This window comes from Mesocricetus auratus, unplaced genomic scaffold (genome assembly GCF_017639785.1).
Source record: "Mesocricetus auratus isolate SY011 unplaced genomic scaffold, BCM_Maur_2.0 Super-Scaffold_2245, whole genome shotgun sequence".
NCBI classification, from domain to species: Eukaryota; Metazoa; Chordata; class Mammalia; order Rodentia; family Cricetidae; genus Mesocricetus; species Mesocricetus auratus.
The window spans coordinates 42,968,474-42,984,429 of record NW_024429180.1 but is presented as its reverse complement, the minus strand read 5'-3'; the positions used below and the strand labels follow the sequence as shown (position 1 = coordinate 42,984,429).

Genomic DNA, 15,956 nt, shown 5'->3' with positions numbered 1-15,956 from the left:
AGCTGGATTGCCCTGAAAAGACCCAGATGTTGTGCAGGAAGCTTACTGAGGAAGATTCCCAGGAACAACTAAGCGGAACAAGGAATTTGAGATTTAGAACGATGTTGTGGAGTATTGGTACACTATGTAACGATACATTAATGTGATTGGTTTGATAAAGATCTCAATGGCCAATAGCTAGGCAGAAGATAGAGGAAGAATTTCTGGTAAAAGAAAGAGGAGGAGGAATTGGAATCAAGTGGCAGGAGAAACCAGGAGACATGGAATAGAAACAGGAGGTGCAAGATGAAAGAGAGATACTTCATGTGATGGAATGTAGATTAACAGAAATTAGTGAATTTAAGTTATAAGAGCTAGTTTGAAACAAACCTAAGTTATATGCTGAGCTTTCATAATAAGAAGTCTCTGTCATTTTTCGTGAGCTGCTGGCTACATACTTACCGTCTTTGATTACATTTGAGGGGTAGGTAGATTATTTCTTTTTATCCTTAAAATTTATTCTTTGACAATTTCATTCATAATACAAAATGTATCTTGATCACATTCACCCCAACACACCAGCCATTGCCCCAGTTCTCCAACACTGCCCCTCCCACCTTCATGTCTTCTTGATTATTTTTTTTATAATCTTCTGAGTCCAATCAGTGCTAGCAACATGAACGTGGGCAAACAAAACAGTCCCAGAGAAAATTGATTCACCCACCCCATCAGCCACAAACTGCTAATAGCTCATCAGTTTGGGGTGGGACCTCAAGAGCCCTTCCCACATCCTTGCTGGAATTGACTCACTTGATCTTGTGAAGGCAGCCACAGCTGCTGGACCACGTCGAGAAGATCTCATTTCCGGGGATTGCCTCCTCATCCTCTGGCATATTCTTTCTGCTCCCTCTAACTCAGTTCCCTGAGCCTTGGCAGGGAGAGGGGGTTGACACAGATGACTCACTTAAGACCGAGCACCCAACAGCCTCTCATTCTCAGGATTTTGTCCGGCTTTGAGGGTTTACACTGGCACATCTGGATTCTTTTTCTCTTTTTTTACTTCATTTATATTTTCCTCTACCAATTTTTAACAACTTCTACTCTTTAATGAGTCATCCTAGAAATTGTAGCTTGCTTACTGAACAGCCCAGAAAAGTAAAAGTGTATGCCTGCCTGCAATATATCTCTTGAAAACTACAGGTTTTAAGATATTTAGATTAAGTCTATGAATGGTTGTTTCTGGGATTTTTCCAGCAATCTTTCCCACTATTTGGGATTTTTTCCCTCTTTTTCTAAACTTACTAGACAAATTAGATCCTTCTCCCTTAACACTTTTAAATCACTGCCTTTTGTATATCCACACCATCACTGAGTTTCCAAAAAATATTCTGTGTAATTTTTCCAGTTCACTAATTCTCTCATCTGTATCTAATCTGCTGTCAACCCCAAATGCTGAGTCTCAATTATTTTAGCTTATTTAAAATACACTTTGCTTTTAAAAACTATTTTTCTTGTTCCATGTAAGGTTTGTTGGGCATAGCCTATGACATAATTGGGCATAGCCTATGACATAAAATTCACTGTTTTAAAATACACAACTGGGTTTTGGTATATTCTGAGAATTAGGCTAACGTCATCAAATCTAATTCTAGAACTGTTTAATCATTCTCAATGAAACCTTGTAATGATAGTCATTCCTCACTGCCTTCTTCCCCCAGCATCTAGCAAACCCTAACCTGTAATTTGTTTATTGTATATATGATATATACATGTGTGTATATGATAAATATGTATATGGAATCATACAATAATTGATTTCCTCTGTCTGACCTCTTATAATTAACATACTGTTTTCAAGCCTTAATCATACTGTTGCACATACCTCTACTTCACTTTTTAAAGGTTAAATAACATTGTACAAGTAAACCACAATCTCTTTATGCATTCACCAACTGGTTGTCATTAGGGTTTCTTGTACTCTGCAGCTACTAAGAATAATGCTATACTTATTTACAAGTTTTCGTGGAGACATCTTCACTTCTCATGGGCATATCCACAGGAAAGAGGTTGCTAGGGTACATGGCGGTAATTCCTATCAACAGCAGCAGTTTCTTTATATCCTCGGCAACACTTTGTATTATCTGTTATCTTAGCCATCTTAGTAGATATGAAGCAGCTTTCTACTCATATTTAACTTTTCCTCTGTCTTTCTTGTTGCTTTCGAGACAGGGTTTCTGTGTAGCCCTAGCTGCCCTGGAACTTGCTCTATAGACCAGGCTGGCCTCAAACTCAGACATCTGCCTGTCCCTGCCTCAATGCTGGGATTAAAGGCGTGTGCCACCACCACCTGAATCCTGTCTTAAAAATGACAGCTACTTTATATTCTAACACCAGTCTGTGAGCTGGTTCTAATTTCATCACTTTTACCCATGGTTTTACAATTGGTTTTTTCCTCAAAACTAAACTTTATTTCTTGTTTTCCTGTCTTCTTATGGTTTGAACTTTAGAGCCTTTAGAAATAACAAGTCTGGGGTGAAGATGGGATCCTCAAGATATTTTTTTTCCCTTTCACAGGCATGGAGACTTAACAGAAAATGTTAAAGCAACTCCTTGAACTGAAACACCCACTTTGGGTCAGCCGAGGGACAGGTTCACATGAGAGCTCACATGAACTCTAGGGTAGCTTTTCCCTAACTTTATTCACTACTGAAGATTGAACAGAAACTTGTAGATTTTTTTTTCCTGCCTACCCCAAATACACACAGTCTTCTAAACTTACATTGTTTGAATTTTTTTGTTTTTTGGTTTTTCGACACAGGGTTTCTCTGTAGCCTTGGAGGCTGTCCTGGAACTCACTCTGTAGACCAGGCTGACCTTGAACTCACAGAGATCCACCTGCCTCTGCCTCCCAAGTGCTGGGATTAAAGGAGTGCACCACCAAAGCCTGGCTTGTTTGAGCTTCTTAAGGTAAGATCTTGCTATGTAGCCTAGGCTGGCTGGCCTGGAACTCACAAATGACCCTCCCTTCTCTCAGACTCAGGGCTATGGCAAGAAAATGTCTAGTTAAGAGATCAGCCTGGACTACCCAAGGGACTTCATGTCTAAGAACAAAACTCCTGTTTGCACAGGTCCTAAGAAACAGGAGCAAGACAGAGAGAGAAGAGCATGACATTCCAGAAGCAATGAGAACTTGCTCTGGGGGCATTCATCTCCTACAGATTATTATATTGTTGCTCCTGAGAATTCAGATTAAGAAGCTGATAATAATCCATAGCATATTTAAATATAAATATAACATTTACTTTTTTTTTTTTAGGTTTTTGAGACAGAGTTTCTCATCCTGGAACTAGCTCTTGTGGACCAGGCTGGGCTTTTTAAAGTAAGTACTTACTTTTAAAAGACCTTCTATCAAGCTAAACATATCAGTAGAACTCTGTAAAAAGTCCAACTTTGGTCGAGCAAGCTGGCTCAGCGGGCACAGGTACTTGCAGCCAAGCCTGATGACCTGAGCTTGATTCCTAGAACCTACAAGGTAGAACAGAACCAACCCCCACAAATTGCCCTTTGATTTCAACATGAATGCTGTGGCATGTGTGACTCTACCGAAAAAAAAATCTTTTTTCAGTCCAATCTCAATCACTTACTGTAAAAGAAGAAATCCATTATGGTATTTAAAGGGGGTGGTGTGATACATAGGGATGGGCTAAAGCCAAACTTGGGACTTAAGTCCATTTTCAGTTTTATTTTTAATGAATATTTTTATTAGTGTTAGTTAAAAAATGTGTGTGTATGCACACACTTGTGTATTTGAATAATTATATGAATCAGTTCTCTTCTGCAGCTTTCCATTGGGTCCTAGGGATTGAACTCAAGTCTTTAGGCTTTGTTCCAAAACCATTTTATCATGCAGTTATCTCACTGGGTCTTGAATTCCCTCTCAAATGTTTGTCACTCATTTCAACCTGTGCATTTTCATTCTTGGCCTATAAAACAAGAGTAATACAATGGCAAAACTACAAAAATCAGAGAAAACTGATGTGGCATCTCTTCACTGCTTTGCACAATGTTGTGAGTACCTTTTTAAGACTGCTTGTCCCTCTCATCCTTTTCATAGCACAGGACATCCTGAAGAACTCATCCCTGCATACATAAGCTCTCCATCTTTCACACTCAGAAAACTGTGTGGATGCTTCAAGCCCTGTGCCTCATTCTCAATTCTGTACTCACGAAGAACAAATAACAAATGACTTCCTAACTTAACTCACTCAAAAAAAATTCTTGTACATGTCTATTTCTTTGGGACCATTCTTTATGGAATCTTCCTCAGTTTGTGTCAGTACTTGTCTTCTTTATGACCATAATGAGCTCTTCTCTCATTTCTGGGTATCAAATGCTTACCAGACTATGAATGTACTTGAATGATTCTACAGTGACGTATCATGTGCATATGGAAACTGACAGGATGTGTACTACTAAAGGCAAACTTTAACAAATCATGGGCTTTGGATGGTAACAGTGTATTGGTTCATAGATGGTACTCTCACTCTGAGGTATGTATGATATTGACAACGAAGAAAGGTTAAAGTGTGAAGTGGGTGTCAGTGAATTAACATCTCTACTTTTAGTTCATGTTTCCCCTATACCCAACATTTCTAAAAATAAAAATATTTAAATTCTACTAGTAAAATCCCACTATAAATTTAACTCATACCTTAACATCTGCCAGTGCTACTTTTCTCCATTTTCCTGTTGCAAATTGATGTTAAGTGTGGAGTTCCACTATTACTGTTAACAATGTATGCTAATACCTAAAACCAGGAGTAAACTTTCACACGTATATTCTCACACACCTGATATGTAATGTCTCTGTATACTACCAAAGAATGCTCAAACCAGATTAAAAGCATTTTAGAATCATGATCATGTTTAAGGCAACATCCTTCAACTTTACATTAAATTCAAAACCAGCAGCAAGGCTTCTTAGTCCTTAGAGTACCCTTAAGGGCATCTCTGAAATGGACAGAATTCAGTGTTCAACTAAAATATTTTTAACTTCACTTGTCCTCAAAAACCATGACTTAAGCCAGCTATGGTGGCGCACGCCTTCAATCCCAGCCCTTAGGAGGCAGAGGCAGGTGGTTCTCTGAGTTGGAGGCCAGCCTGGTCTACAGAGGGAGCTCCAAGGCAGCCAAGACTACATAGAGAAACCCTGCCTCAAAACACAAAACAAAACAAAACCATTAACACAAGCATCTAGCTCCTTTTACATTTTCTAACATAGCAGTCTTGAATGCCTTTGTTTTAGTTTAACACAGAATGAACAGGATGCTACAGAATGAAAACCACGACTTGACATCTCTTAAATTTATTGAATAATTCTTAGCTGGGAGAGGAAAGATCACAGGCTTGAACAAGAGTAAAGAGAAAAGAACACTTAATTGCAAATTATTACAAAGTAATTTCTGAAACATTTTTGAGTCACTGCTAAAACAAAACTTAAGTGCATCTTGAAGTTCCTATTTTGATAAATGAACATTACTCAAGACCAAAAAAAAAAGTTACTATTACACATTGTAAGTCCATGATGCACTAATTGAGCAAACCCAAATAAATGGCCACAATTATTCAAAGTTGCTTCTACTATATATTCAGTAACTGAACAAGAATGCAGATTACTTTGAGCACAGCACAAGTAACCAAAGGCAGCAAGAATCCAGCAACATATACGCCTGGCATTAAATAGTATTCAAATGGTACAACAAATTGAAATAAGAACTCAGTTCTAACTACATGAAAGGAATGTACAGATGGTCAAAATAAATAAATAAAGTGGCAAGAGTGACCAGCACCGCGCCTGCTGGTGCAGAGCAGGCGCACAGTAAACCAGGGATACCTTGTGCTTAAAATGAGGAAAGCGCACTTCACTGGAGTACTTCCAATTCCCACAGACACTCTCTACTTCTTGTGTGCTGGTGACAGGCAGACAGGACTTTAAATGGAAAGCATTTTCCCTACCCATGTGTGGACTTAGCATATTTAAACTCTGTGTAAAGATTTCTCTGAAAAACTACAAAACAATACACTGACTAGGAACTGGTGACAGTAGTTGTGGAGAAATAGCAGGCAGCCACACGGCTCTGGAATCGACACTGGAGAACACGCACTGCCACTGTCAAAGCTGCCAGCTGTCAATTATCTTTACTCTACACAGTGCATTTGATACATAGAGCTTCCTACCAGCAATAGAAGCCCTTTGCTAAGCAGAAGTATAGTAGTATGAATTGAACTAATTCACATTAAGTATCTTCAGGGATAAACAAAGCATTTCTCAAAGTACAAAGACACTAAATATATTCACTGAAGGCTACTGTAACCTTAGCTTTACAACACAAGGAGGCCAGCCCATTTCTATTGCCATTTCTTCTGTGGTTTTGTGATGGCATTCCTCTTGAGTGAATCAGGAAATGATTTCCAAAACCAACATTAATAACACATAAAATACAAATGTCATTTAACTTAGGAAAAGACGGACACAAAACAAATGCGCTATTTCAGTGTGAGATCAGTCCAGAAGCTCCTCGATAGAGGTCTCTCGCCTGCTTTCTGACCATCACAATACGCCTCTAAAGTTGGCAAACCAAGAACCAGCTCACTGCACATCACAGTTCTAACAGTTTCCAATAAAATATATTAGGAGCAACATGTACATAATGGCAGTATACAATGTTCCGATACAAATATGTCGAGATCTGTACGACGAAGCTACCTCAACAGAGGCACTCCGAAAACTGAACACACAAACAGATGGAGGAGTCCGGGAAAACCACAGAATGCTTCAAAACCAGTTTGCTTTACACTGCACATGGTCCATGGCACGGCGCTCTACATGCAAGCACCTTCTACAGGGAAACCACCCACGCTTCTGCTCACCCACCCACTACTTCTAACGTTCCTGTGTTCCTACACAGAACTGACACAAGTGTTGAGTCCCTACTATTACTGTTACAACTCAGGCCAACACCTCTGACTGTTGTCACTAGGTAGCACTTAACACTGGGCATAGTGAAGCTTCACCAAATGCCAAACAGGAACACATGGGGAAGCTTGCCTCAAATGGGTATACCACTAATATAAATGAGCCTAAGCAGTTTCCGTTTTATAAAATCAACATACAGCCATTTCTACTTCAAAGTAATTGAAGCTCAGTTTTGCTGTACTCTGACCAATATATATACCCAAATTACATAAGTGCAGTGTGAAAGTTCCTTGTACAAGTTTAGTCATAAGCTCACAACTGCACGAAATCACACCTGGGTTTAATTCCCTGCATTTCCCGACTCTGAAAAAATACTTCAGAAAATTTTAGAAAAATGTATTTTTATGGCTGGCCCTGTGTCTCTGTGTTAAATTGAGAAAAAGTAGAACTTATAATGTAGTTTCAAAATATTTAAATTGTTTCTGGACTTAAAGTAAAGGCAAGGCTTTCTCTATAAAATACATTTCTTCACCATAATTACCAATTCAAATTAATGTAAGTGCCCTGGTAGGTGCCATGTCTTCTACTCATTGCTAGAAAAGTCAGAGCTTTGGAGCTGTAGTGGGGAAATAACAGAGCAAAATCAATGACCCCACACACACACAAAAAAATGATTTGCCCTTGATTCCAGAATCCATTAGTGGAAGAAATGTGTGCAACATTTGCACACACATCATGGACACAACTGAGACAGAGCCTCCTGGTTCATCTCACGTCAACTTGCAGTTTCTAAAACCACAGCAAGGATGTGGAGGCCAAAGACAACGGGAGGGGACATTATAAAACAGTTCCATTTTACTGGGGGGAGGGTCCTTTGTGCTAAAAGAAAATTATTCTTGGGGAAGTGGGAAGTTTTTTATTTATTCTTCAAAAATCAAACACTGAAAATCATTACTAGGCACCTTTGAGTGTATTTCCACATTAATTTTTAAATTTTCAATGTGTTTTACAACCTGAATTTTCATTTGTGGAATAAATCATAAAGACAAAATTCTTACTGCACAACATTTAGACATTTTATTTAATGTTAATGGTGGGTTTCTACCTAAGAAAACACTAAAGTAAAAGATAATAAACTAGTGGGAAGGTTAAAGTTCATTCTTGCACACACGCTCTCTCACAACACCTCTCCCCCACCCCATTTTCTTTCTCATTCCAGAATGATCGGCAGCATTAGCAAGTAACATCACTTGATGGAAGGCTAGGAAAAACTCACGGTGTTCACAGAATCCTAAATCACTAATGAGTGTGCTAACAAATTAAATGTCTGAGGAAATCTACAAGTACCTACAGCTGAACTATGGAAATTAGACTGATTTGAAAAAACAGTAAAGATTACAAACTTATCCAGAAATAAACAAACAAAAAAAAACCATCCTCCGCTTTCTTTCTTGATGTCAGGTGATTTACCATCAGATGCCACTTGTTTTCAAAGGAACAAAATCATTACTGGGGCCAGGCCAGCCGCCTCAGCCCTGTTTGTAGCAGCACTGTGTGGATCCAAACAAATGCTGTCAGACAGTGCCCCCAGCGTCAGGGTTAGATCCTCCTTCACAGACATTTCTCAGAGCCGTAACACAAACACATGTAAGTATTTTGACAAAGATTACAAAAGTATGAACTATATACAGTTTGAGGGCAGAAAGCATTTAAAAGGTTTCTTACTTTCCTCTCAATGCAATTAAAATGTTAATATTCTGTATGAGTTTTATCCTAAACATACATCATCGGTTTCTTCCTAAAACAATAAAATATACTGGTATGGAGCATATTTTGTTCTAGGCATTTTCCAAAAGCCAACTGAACAGCGACTTGCATCTTTCCTCACTTGAAGCTTTTTCCAGCACTTGGTAGTATTTAAAGACAGCCTGAAGGACATCTCCCACTCTCCATCCTTTCTCTTTTAACTGTTTTGAAAGCTAAGAAAGAAAGATTAACACACATTAGCATGCAGCAAGAGAAAAAAATGTTGTAGCAACAAGTTTTCATATTTATCTTCAGACAAAACAGAACCTTGCTGTTGACAATGAGATACTCGTCCCCAATTATAAGATCTGCCCTCAATCACCACCCCTTTACCCAAATTAAACATTTTCCTTTCTTGCCCTTTATAAACACATCTCCACAGAATGACACTTCAGGATTGTTAGGAACAGAACACAAACCCTGGCGGTGGACAGTCTGTGTGGGAGTGCAGAGCCAAACCATCTACAGGAAATTCTTCACCTAACTAAATACATCTGCCACACCCTCAATTAGGAACATAGAATAATAACGACATTGTCAAGCTTAATAAAAGGATGTGGATTTTCTTTCCACAACATATAGTGTGGTTTGTGTTCTGAAAAACATTCTAGCCTCAACGGAAACATGGCTTTCTAAGTTAAGAAATGTAATGCTTCAACAAAAAAGCAAGCAAAAGAGTAAATAGGGGTTTAAACAAACTCTACCACAGCAAAAAGAACATGGTCTTACTTGCCTTTTCTGTCTACTCATTTAATTCTGTGAGAATTCTTAAGTTAGAAAAGATTTGTAAAATAAATTCTGAAAAACTATTTTACTGCAAATCTTCTTTTCTCTAAACCGCTTTGAGATATAGAATTCATACGCAATGGGTTTCTCTGGTATGAACTGAAGACAAACACCACACAATCAATACGGGAAAGCTCTCTCCTCACACCAGAAGGAAGCCCTCTACATCAGAAGCTCCTCTTCATCTTCCCTAACTCCTTCAGATAAAGCACTCATGTACTTTGTGCCTTACAGATTTGCCTAGTTCATAGAAGTGGAACTGTGAATTCTGTGCATGATCTTCTGCTTAGTATAGTGGTATCGCTGCCTTACTACTTTTACTAACCAACAAAGCTCCTCTTCCATTTATTAGCTGATGGACAGATGGATAACTCTTTTTGTTCTGTTCTGGTTTATCTGTCTGAGACAGGGTTTTACTATATACCCCTTACTTTTCCAGAACTCCCTATTTAGCCCAGGGTAGCCTCAAACATACAGTAACACTCCTGCCTCTGCCTCCAGAGTGCTGGGATTATAGGCCTGTAACACATTCTTACTTTGTACCTACCATAAATAATTTTGTCATGGACATTTCTACACGGGTTTTTGTGTAGACATATGTTTTATGTCTCCCAAGTGCATGCCACTGATCACTGGCATGCTGGGTAAGATGGTAATATTGTACTTGGCATTTGGGGGATCTGTCAGATGTTTTCCACAACAGCTCCACCATTTGAGATTCTCACTAAGAACTGTATGAAGGATGCAGTGTCTCCACATCCTCCCACAATTAGTATCACCCATAACTGATAGTTACCCTGCTAGGTGTAAAGAGTATAGTAGTTTTTGATTTGCATTTTCCTAATGGCTAGTAAGGTTGAACACCCTTTCATGTTTTTATTTCCCAAGAAATACAGTTTACTGGCTGGGTTTATGTCAACTTGACAGAAACTAGAGCCATCAGAGAAGGAGACTCAGTTGAGGAATGCCTCCATGAGATCCAGTTATAAGGCATTGTTTTCAATAAGTCATCAATGGGGAAGAGCACAGCCTATGGTGGTCCTGGGTTCTATAAGAAAGCAGGCTGAGCAAGTCATGGGAAGCAGGCCAGTAAGCAGCACCCTCCATGGCCTCTGCATCAGCTCCTGCCTCCCGGTTCCTACCCTGCTTGAGTTCCTGCCCTGACTTTCTTTAACAGTGAACAGCAATATGGAAGTGTAAGCCAAATAAATCCTTTCCTCCCCAACTTACTTTTGGTAATGATGCTTCGTTACAGCAATAGAAATCATACCTAAGACATTAAGTCATAACTCTTGGTCCATTTTTTAAGTTAGACTATGTGCTAGGCCTAAGAACTTTACCAGTACACAACTACAAGTACTTCCTTCTTATATGCATTGTCTTCTCAGTTTGTTGACAGTGTCTTTCAGTGCAAGTCTTTTATCTAGCTTCTCTTTTGCCACTTATATAACTATGTTTATATTTTCCATACAATCATATGTCATCTTCCATTTATCCTTAAGGTAATACTGTTTGTTCTACTTAATAGTGAAAATATCAAAATTAAATACATGAACCAAAGACATACAGTATTTCTATTATTCTCATTACCACCAAACATAATCTGAACTTGCCTCTTAACTGTTCCATATATCCCCAGAAGCCCTGTTATATAATATATATAAATATAATCTATGTATTTATAAATAAAATAGTGGCCCTGTCCTAGTTAGACTTGGTCTCTGAGAGTCATTATTTAAAATCAGCCATACAGTTAAAATAAGCTACAGTTTAATAAAACCTTGCCATCCACAAGTGAACATTGCACTTGACTCAGTCAGGCAAAGATCCTCGGGTTACGCTACATGATGGTAAGGTCTTCTCCTCTGGCAACCATCTGTCAACCCCATGTAGGCAAGGCCCTTAGGCCTCAGTTCTAACAATTCCCTGACCCACATTTCCATTTGATGATTCATTTCCTGAGCATCTCTTCCCAGATGATTTTCTCCTCCTACAAACAGAAGTCTTGAGCTAATAAACCCCAGTCTAGGTAAAAGTCAATTTCAGAGTGTTCACATCCTTCAACAATATAGTCCTAAATTCTGAACCAGAAACAAAGAGCAATGTGAGTTTTCATTTTCTGTCTTTATTGCTAGATCTATATTGGTTATTTACTGGACTGTTTTACATCCTATGGTAAGATTAATATAAATTTTCATAAGGAAAACCAGGGGAGAAACACTCTTAAATCTATAAGCAGAAAATCCCTACTAACACCATTATTGATAGATGCTAAAAAAACACTCAAGAAAAGTACCTTATCTAATCTTTTGTTAGTTTTTCATTATACCAGCCTCCATTTGCATGAGGATGAGAAAGACCTCATTCACAATTAATTGGGTATAATTGTGAATCAGTAAAATAGAATAGCTGGTTCTTTTCTTAAGAATACATTAGCTGTTTATTACTGACACCTAAATTTAGGATTAAGGCATTAGATCAAGCACTTTCTTTTTACAGTATTATAATTAATCCTCACAAACCTGCATGGTAAATCCTATATCCCCTAATCCCACAATGCAACTAGAAAACTGAGGCATTCACTGACTCATCTGCCCAAGGCTACACCTTCTGGACATCTGAACATCTGTGAAACTCCATAGCCTATGTATTAATTTGTGCAACCAGCAAGCATTTTGCTAAACCAACAATGTGTTAAGATTATAGCATAGTGTTAGTATTTCCTCACAACTGCACTAGAAAAGAGATACTTACTAATATAAACTCCTTCTTCCAAGAGTCATGAAAATAAAGTTCTGCAACTTCAGCCTCAGAGGCAACGAGCCACTGAAGAATAATCCTTAGTTGAGGATCTACTGCTCCTGGCTCCAGGTCAATGTTCATAATTAGCAGAGTCTTTCCATCTTGTTGCAAATCTAACAATAAATTTAAACAATATGAAGTGAATTTCATCAACTCAAGTTTCTAAACTCTGGTTTTAATTTAAAGATCCCAGTGCTTTCCTTAACTAGATAATAAAACCAAATAAAGCATTTCTTAAGGACAAAAAAATGCTAAAGCAAAGGAATAATGTTAATTTTTTTTACTGATGAAACAAATGTAAAATACTGTCTGAAGTGAATTTAAATGTAATACAAAATGGCAGTGCTCTCAAGTTTATTTCCTTGTTAACGAGAATGATGCTTTCAACACAAAGGAGATATCCTAGCTAGCTGATAGAGGAATGGCCTGTGAACCAACATCATGTTCAATATTCCTGCTTAAGGATGACTGAGTACAAGAGTATCTAGGGCGTGTTAACAGTCCGCAAGCCAGTATGTACTAATAATGGAAATGTTGATGGATTTCTTTCTCGTTGATGGGCATTTTTCTGTTATAGTATATAAAGAACTCTAGACACTACTAATTATTTTTAGGATTTGTGTTGGCTCTCTATTTTTAATGTAAAAACTTGAATCCATGGTATTCTCAGGAATTTATCTTTTCTCTCCCTTTGGGCCAGTTAGTCTCAATCAAAAGTAGGTCTAGTGTATGTTTTCTTTCATATGCAGAATCAACATTTAAAATTATATATATACACAGGCACAAATGCATGTTTGCGTGGATCATGAAAGTAGATGGAAGACACCTGAGAGAAAAGGAAAACCATCTTAAGGGTGAGGGAAGCAAGGGTAATAGGAGTCAACTGACATGAGCAGAAGGGAAGATTATGTGGTGGGGGAAGGACCAGCCAGAGAGAAGCACAGGAGAATGAGGGACAATGAGAGACAGGGATGAGTAAGAAGATGATACACATCCAGAAAACATGAAACCCATCCATCACTTTGTATGCTCAACATCAAAAATTAATTTAGGAAATGGTTTGTATATCTACTCATTTCAAAATAGATCTGATATACTGTGGAACAAGACATAGTGTCTATGGCCCTTAGAAAACCCTGCAGTGTTTCTGGAGTTTAAAGCTAGGTTATTTAATGTTTCTCTACATTGCTAGGGTTTCCTCACTTTGGATCTGCTGGTTGCCTGGCCTGGCCTGGTGGGAAACTTAACAGAGATTGGGGCTAATAGCTCCTAACCAAAACAAATAAAAAGGAAGAAAGGGAGGTTTAAAAAGCAGATATCTGTTCAAGCTCTATTATAGAGCTATAGTCCTGAAAACAGCTTGGTATTGGCACAAAAATAGGCAGGTAGACCAATGGAACCGAATCGAAAGCCCTAATTTTAACCCACACACCTATGAACACTTGATTTTTGACAAAGAAGCTAAAACTGTACAATGGAAAAGAGAAAGCATCTTCAACAAATGGTGCTGGCATAAATGGGTACTGGTATGCAGAAGACTGCAGATAGATCCATGTTTATCGCCTTGTACAAAACTTAAGTCCAAATGGATCAAAGATCTCAACATAAATCCAGCCACACTGAAACTTTTAGGAGAGAAAGTGGGAGATACTCTTCAACGAGTTGGTACAGGAGACCACTTCCTAAACATAACACCAGTGGCACAGGCACTAAGATCGACAATTAACAAATGGGACCTTCTGAAACTAAAAAGCTTCTGTAAGGCAAAGGACACAGTCAAAAAGACAAAAAGGCAGGCCACAGAATGGGAAAAGATATTCACTAACCCTACATCTGACAGAGGGCTAATCTCCAAAATTTACAAAGAACTCAAGAAACAAGTCTCCAAAACACGAAAGGATCCAATTAAAAGGTGGGGTACAGAACTAAATAGAGAATTCTCAATAGAGGAGGCTAAAATGGCCAAGAGACACTTAAGAAAGTGCTCAACATCCTTAGCCATCAGGGAAATGCAAATCAAAACAACTCTGAGATACCATCTTACTCCTGTCAGAATGGCTAAAATCAAAAACACCGAAGACAATTTACGCTGGAAAGGATGTGGAGAAAGGGGAACACTCCTCCACTGCTGGTGGGAGTGCCGACTCATACAGCCTCTTTGGAAATCAGTATGGAGATTCCTCAGGAAAATGGGAATTAATCTACCACTAGACCCAGCAATTCCACTCTTAGGCATATATCCAAATGAAGCAAATTCATACAACAAGGGCATCTGCTCCATTATGTTCATAGCGGCATTATTTGTAATAGCCAGAAGTGGCATTATTTGTAATAGCCAGAACCTGGAAGCAACCTAGATGCCCCTCAACTGAAGAGTGGATAGAGAAAATGTGGTACATTTACACAATGGAGTATTACTCAGCAGAAAAAAACAATGGAATCTTGAAATTCGCAGGTAAATGGATAGCACTGGAAGAAACCATCCTGAGTGAGGTAACCCAGTCGCAAAAAGACAAACATGGTATGTACTCACTAATATATGGATTTTAAACATGGATCAGGATAGTGCCAGTCTGCACTTCCACTGATAGAGAGTCTGGGAAACAGGAAAGAACCTAAAAATATGCATATATGCATAGTACCCAAGAGAAGAGGATTGAGACAAGATCCTCTGAATGGATGGGGAACACGGCGAGGGGTGGGGGGTTGGGAGCTGGGAAGAAGAGAGGGGGTGAAGAGGAAGAGAGTTGGTCATGGGGGATCAGGAAGTTGAGTGGGTAGGGGTAGAATAGGGGGAAGAGGGAATCATAATCGAATACAGATCAGGCACCAGAGCAACCTCGAGTGATCTAAAGGGATAACACCAATTGGCAAGCTAAGCAACAGTGGAGAGACCACCTCGAATGCCCATTCCTGATAACGAACTTGATGTCTATAACCATCCGGGAGCCTTCATCCTGTGACTGATGGAAGCAGAGGCAAACACACAATTAATCACTGAACTGAACCCAAGGAACCCAGTGACAGAGAGAGAGGAGTGATGAGCAAATTGGCAAAGATTGGGCTGGCAAAACCGGCAGAGACAGCTGATCTGAACAGGGGAGAGCTCTTGGACCCCAGACTGACAGTGGGGAGGCCAGCATGGGACTGATCTGGACCCCCCAAATGTGAGTGTCAGTGAGAAGGCCTGGGCAACCTATGGGGCCCTGAGTTGTGGATCAGTGTCTATCCCTGGAATACAAACAGTTATCATGTGCCTATAGAGGGATGCTCTCTCAGCCTGGACTCTTAGGGGAGTGCCGGGACACTACCCAGAGTGAAGTGACAGACTCTAGATATCCCCTATGTGGAAGGATTTGGCAATAGGGTGGGAGGGTGGGGGGGGGAAGGGGAGTGCGGGAGGAGGGGAGGGAGAGGGAACTGGGATTGACATGTAAAACAAGTTATTTAAAATTAAAATAAAAAATGATAAAAAAAAGAAAGTCTACTAAAAAAAAAAAGCAGATATCTGTTATTGTGAAAATTCCCTAATTTTGAGGCTTTCTGTAAATCTAAATCAATCTATCTTCTAAATTATGGAACAAATTTGAAAGTTCACTGTAACTTC

General features: G+C 39.0%; 1 protein-coding gene across 5 annotated transcripts in view; it reads right to left on the bottom strand.

Annotated features, from left to right (window-relative positions):
* Nucleotides 1-5,328: 5,328 nt before the first annotated feature.
* The window catches only part of Akap11 (A-kinase anchoring protein 11), a 49,696-nt gene continuing 39,068 nt past the window's right edge, over nucleotides 5,329-15,956 (bottom strand). For all 5 annotated transcript variants that reach the window (XM_021227671.2, XM_021227672.2, XM_021227673.2 and 2 more), the window contains 2 exons: nucleotides 12,302-12,462; nucleotides 5,329-8,934 (listed from right to left, as the gene is read on the bottom strand). In XM_021227671.2, the coding sequence (XP_021083330.1) occupies nucleotides 8,794-8,934; nucleotides 12,302-12,462 (302 nt within the window). In that variant the 3' untranslated portion in view covers nucleotides 5,329-8,793. The remainder of the gene's footprint in view (nucleotides 8,935-12,301; nucleotides 12,463-15,956) is intronic.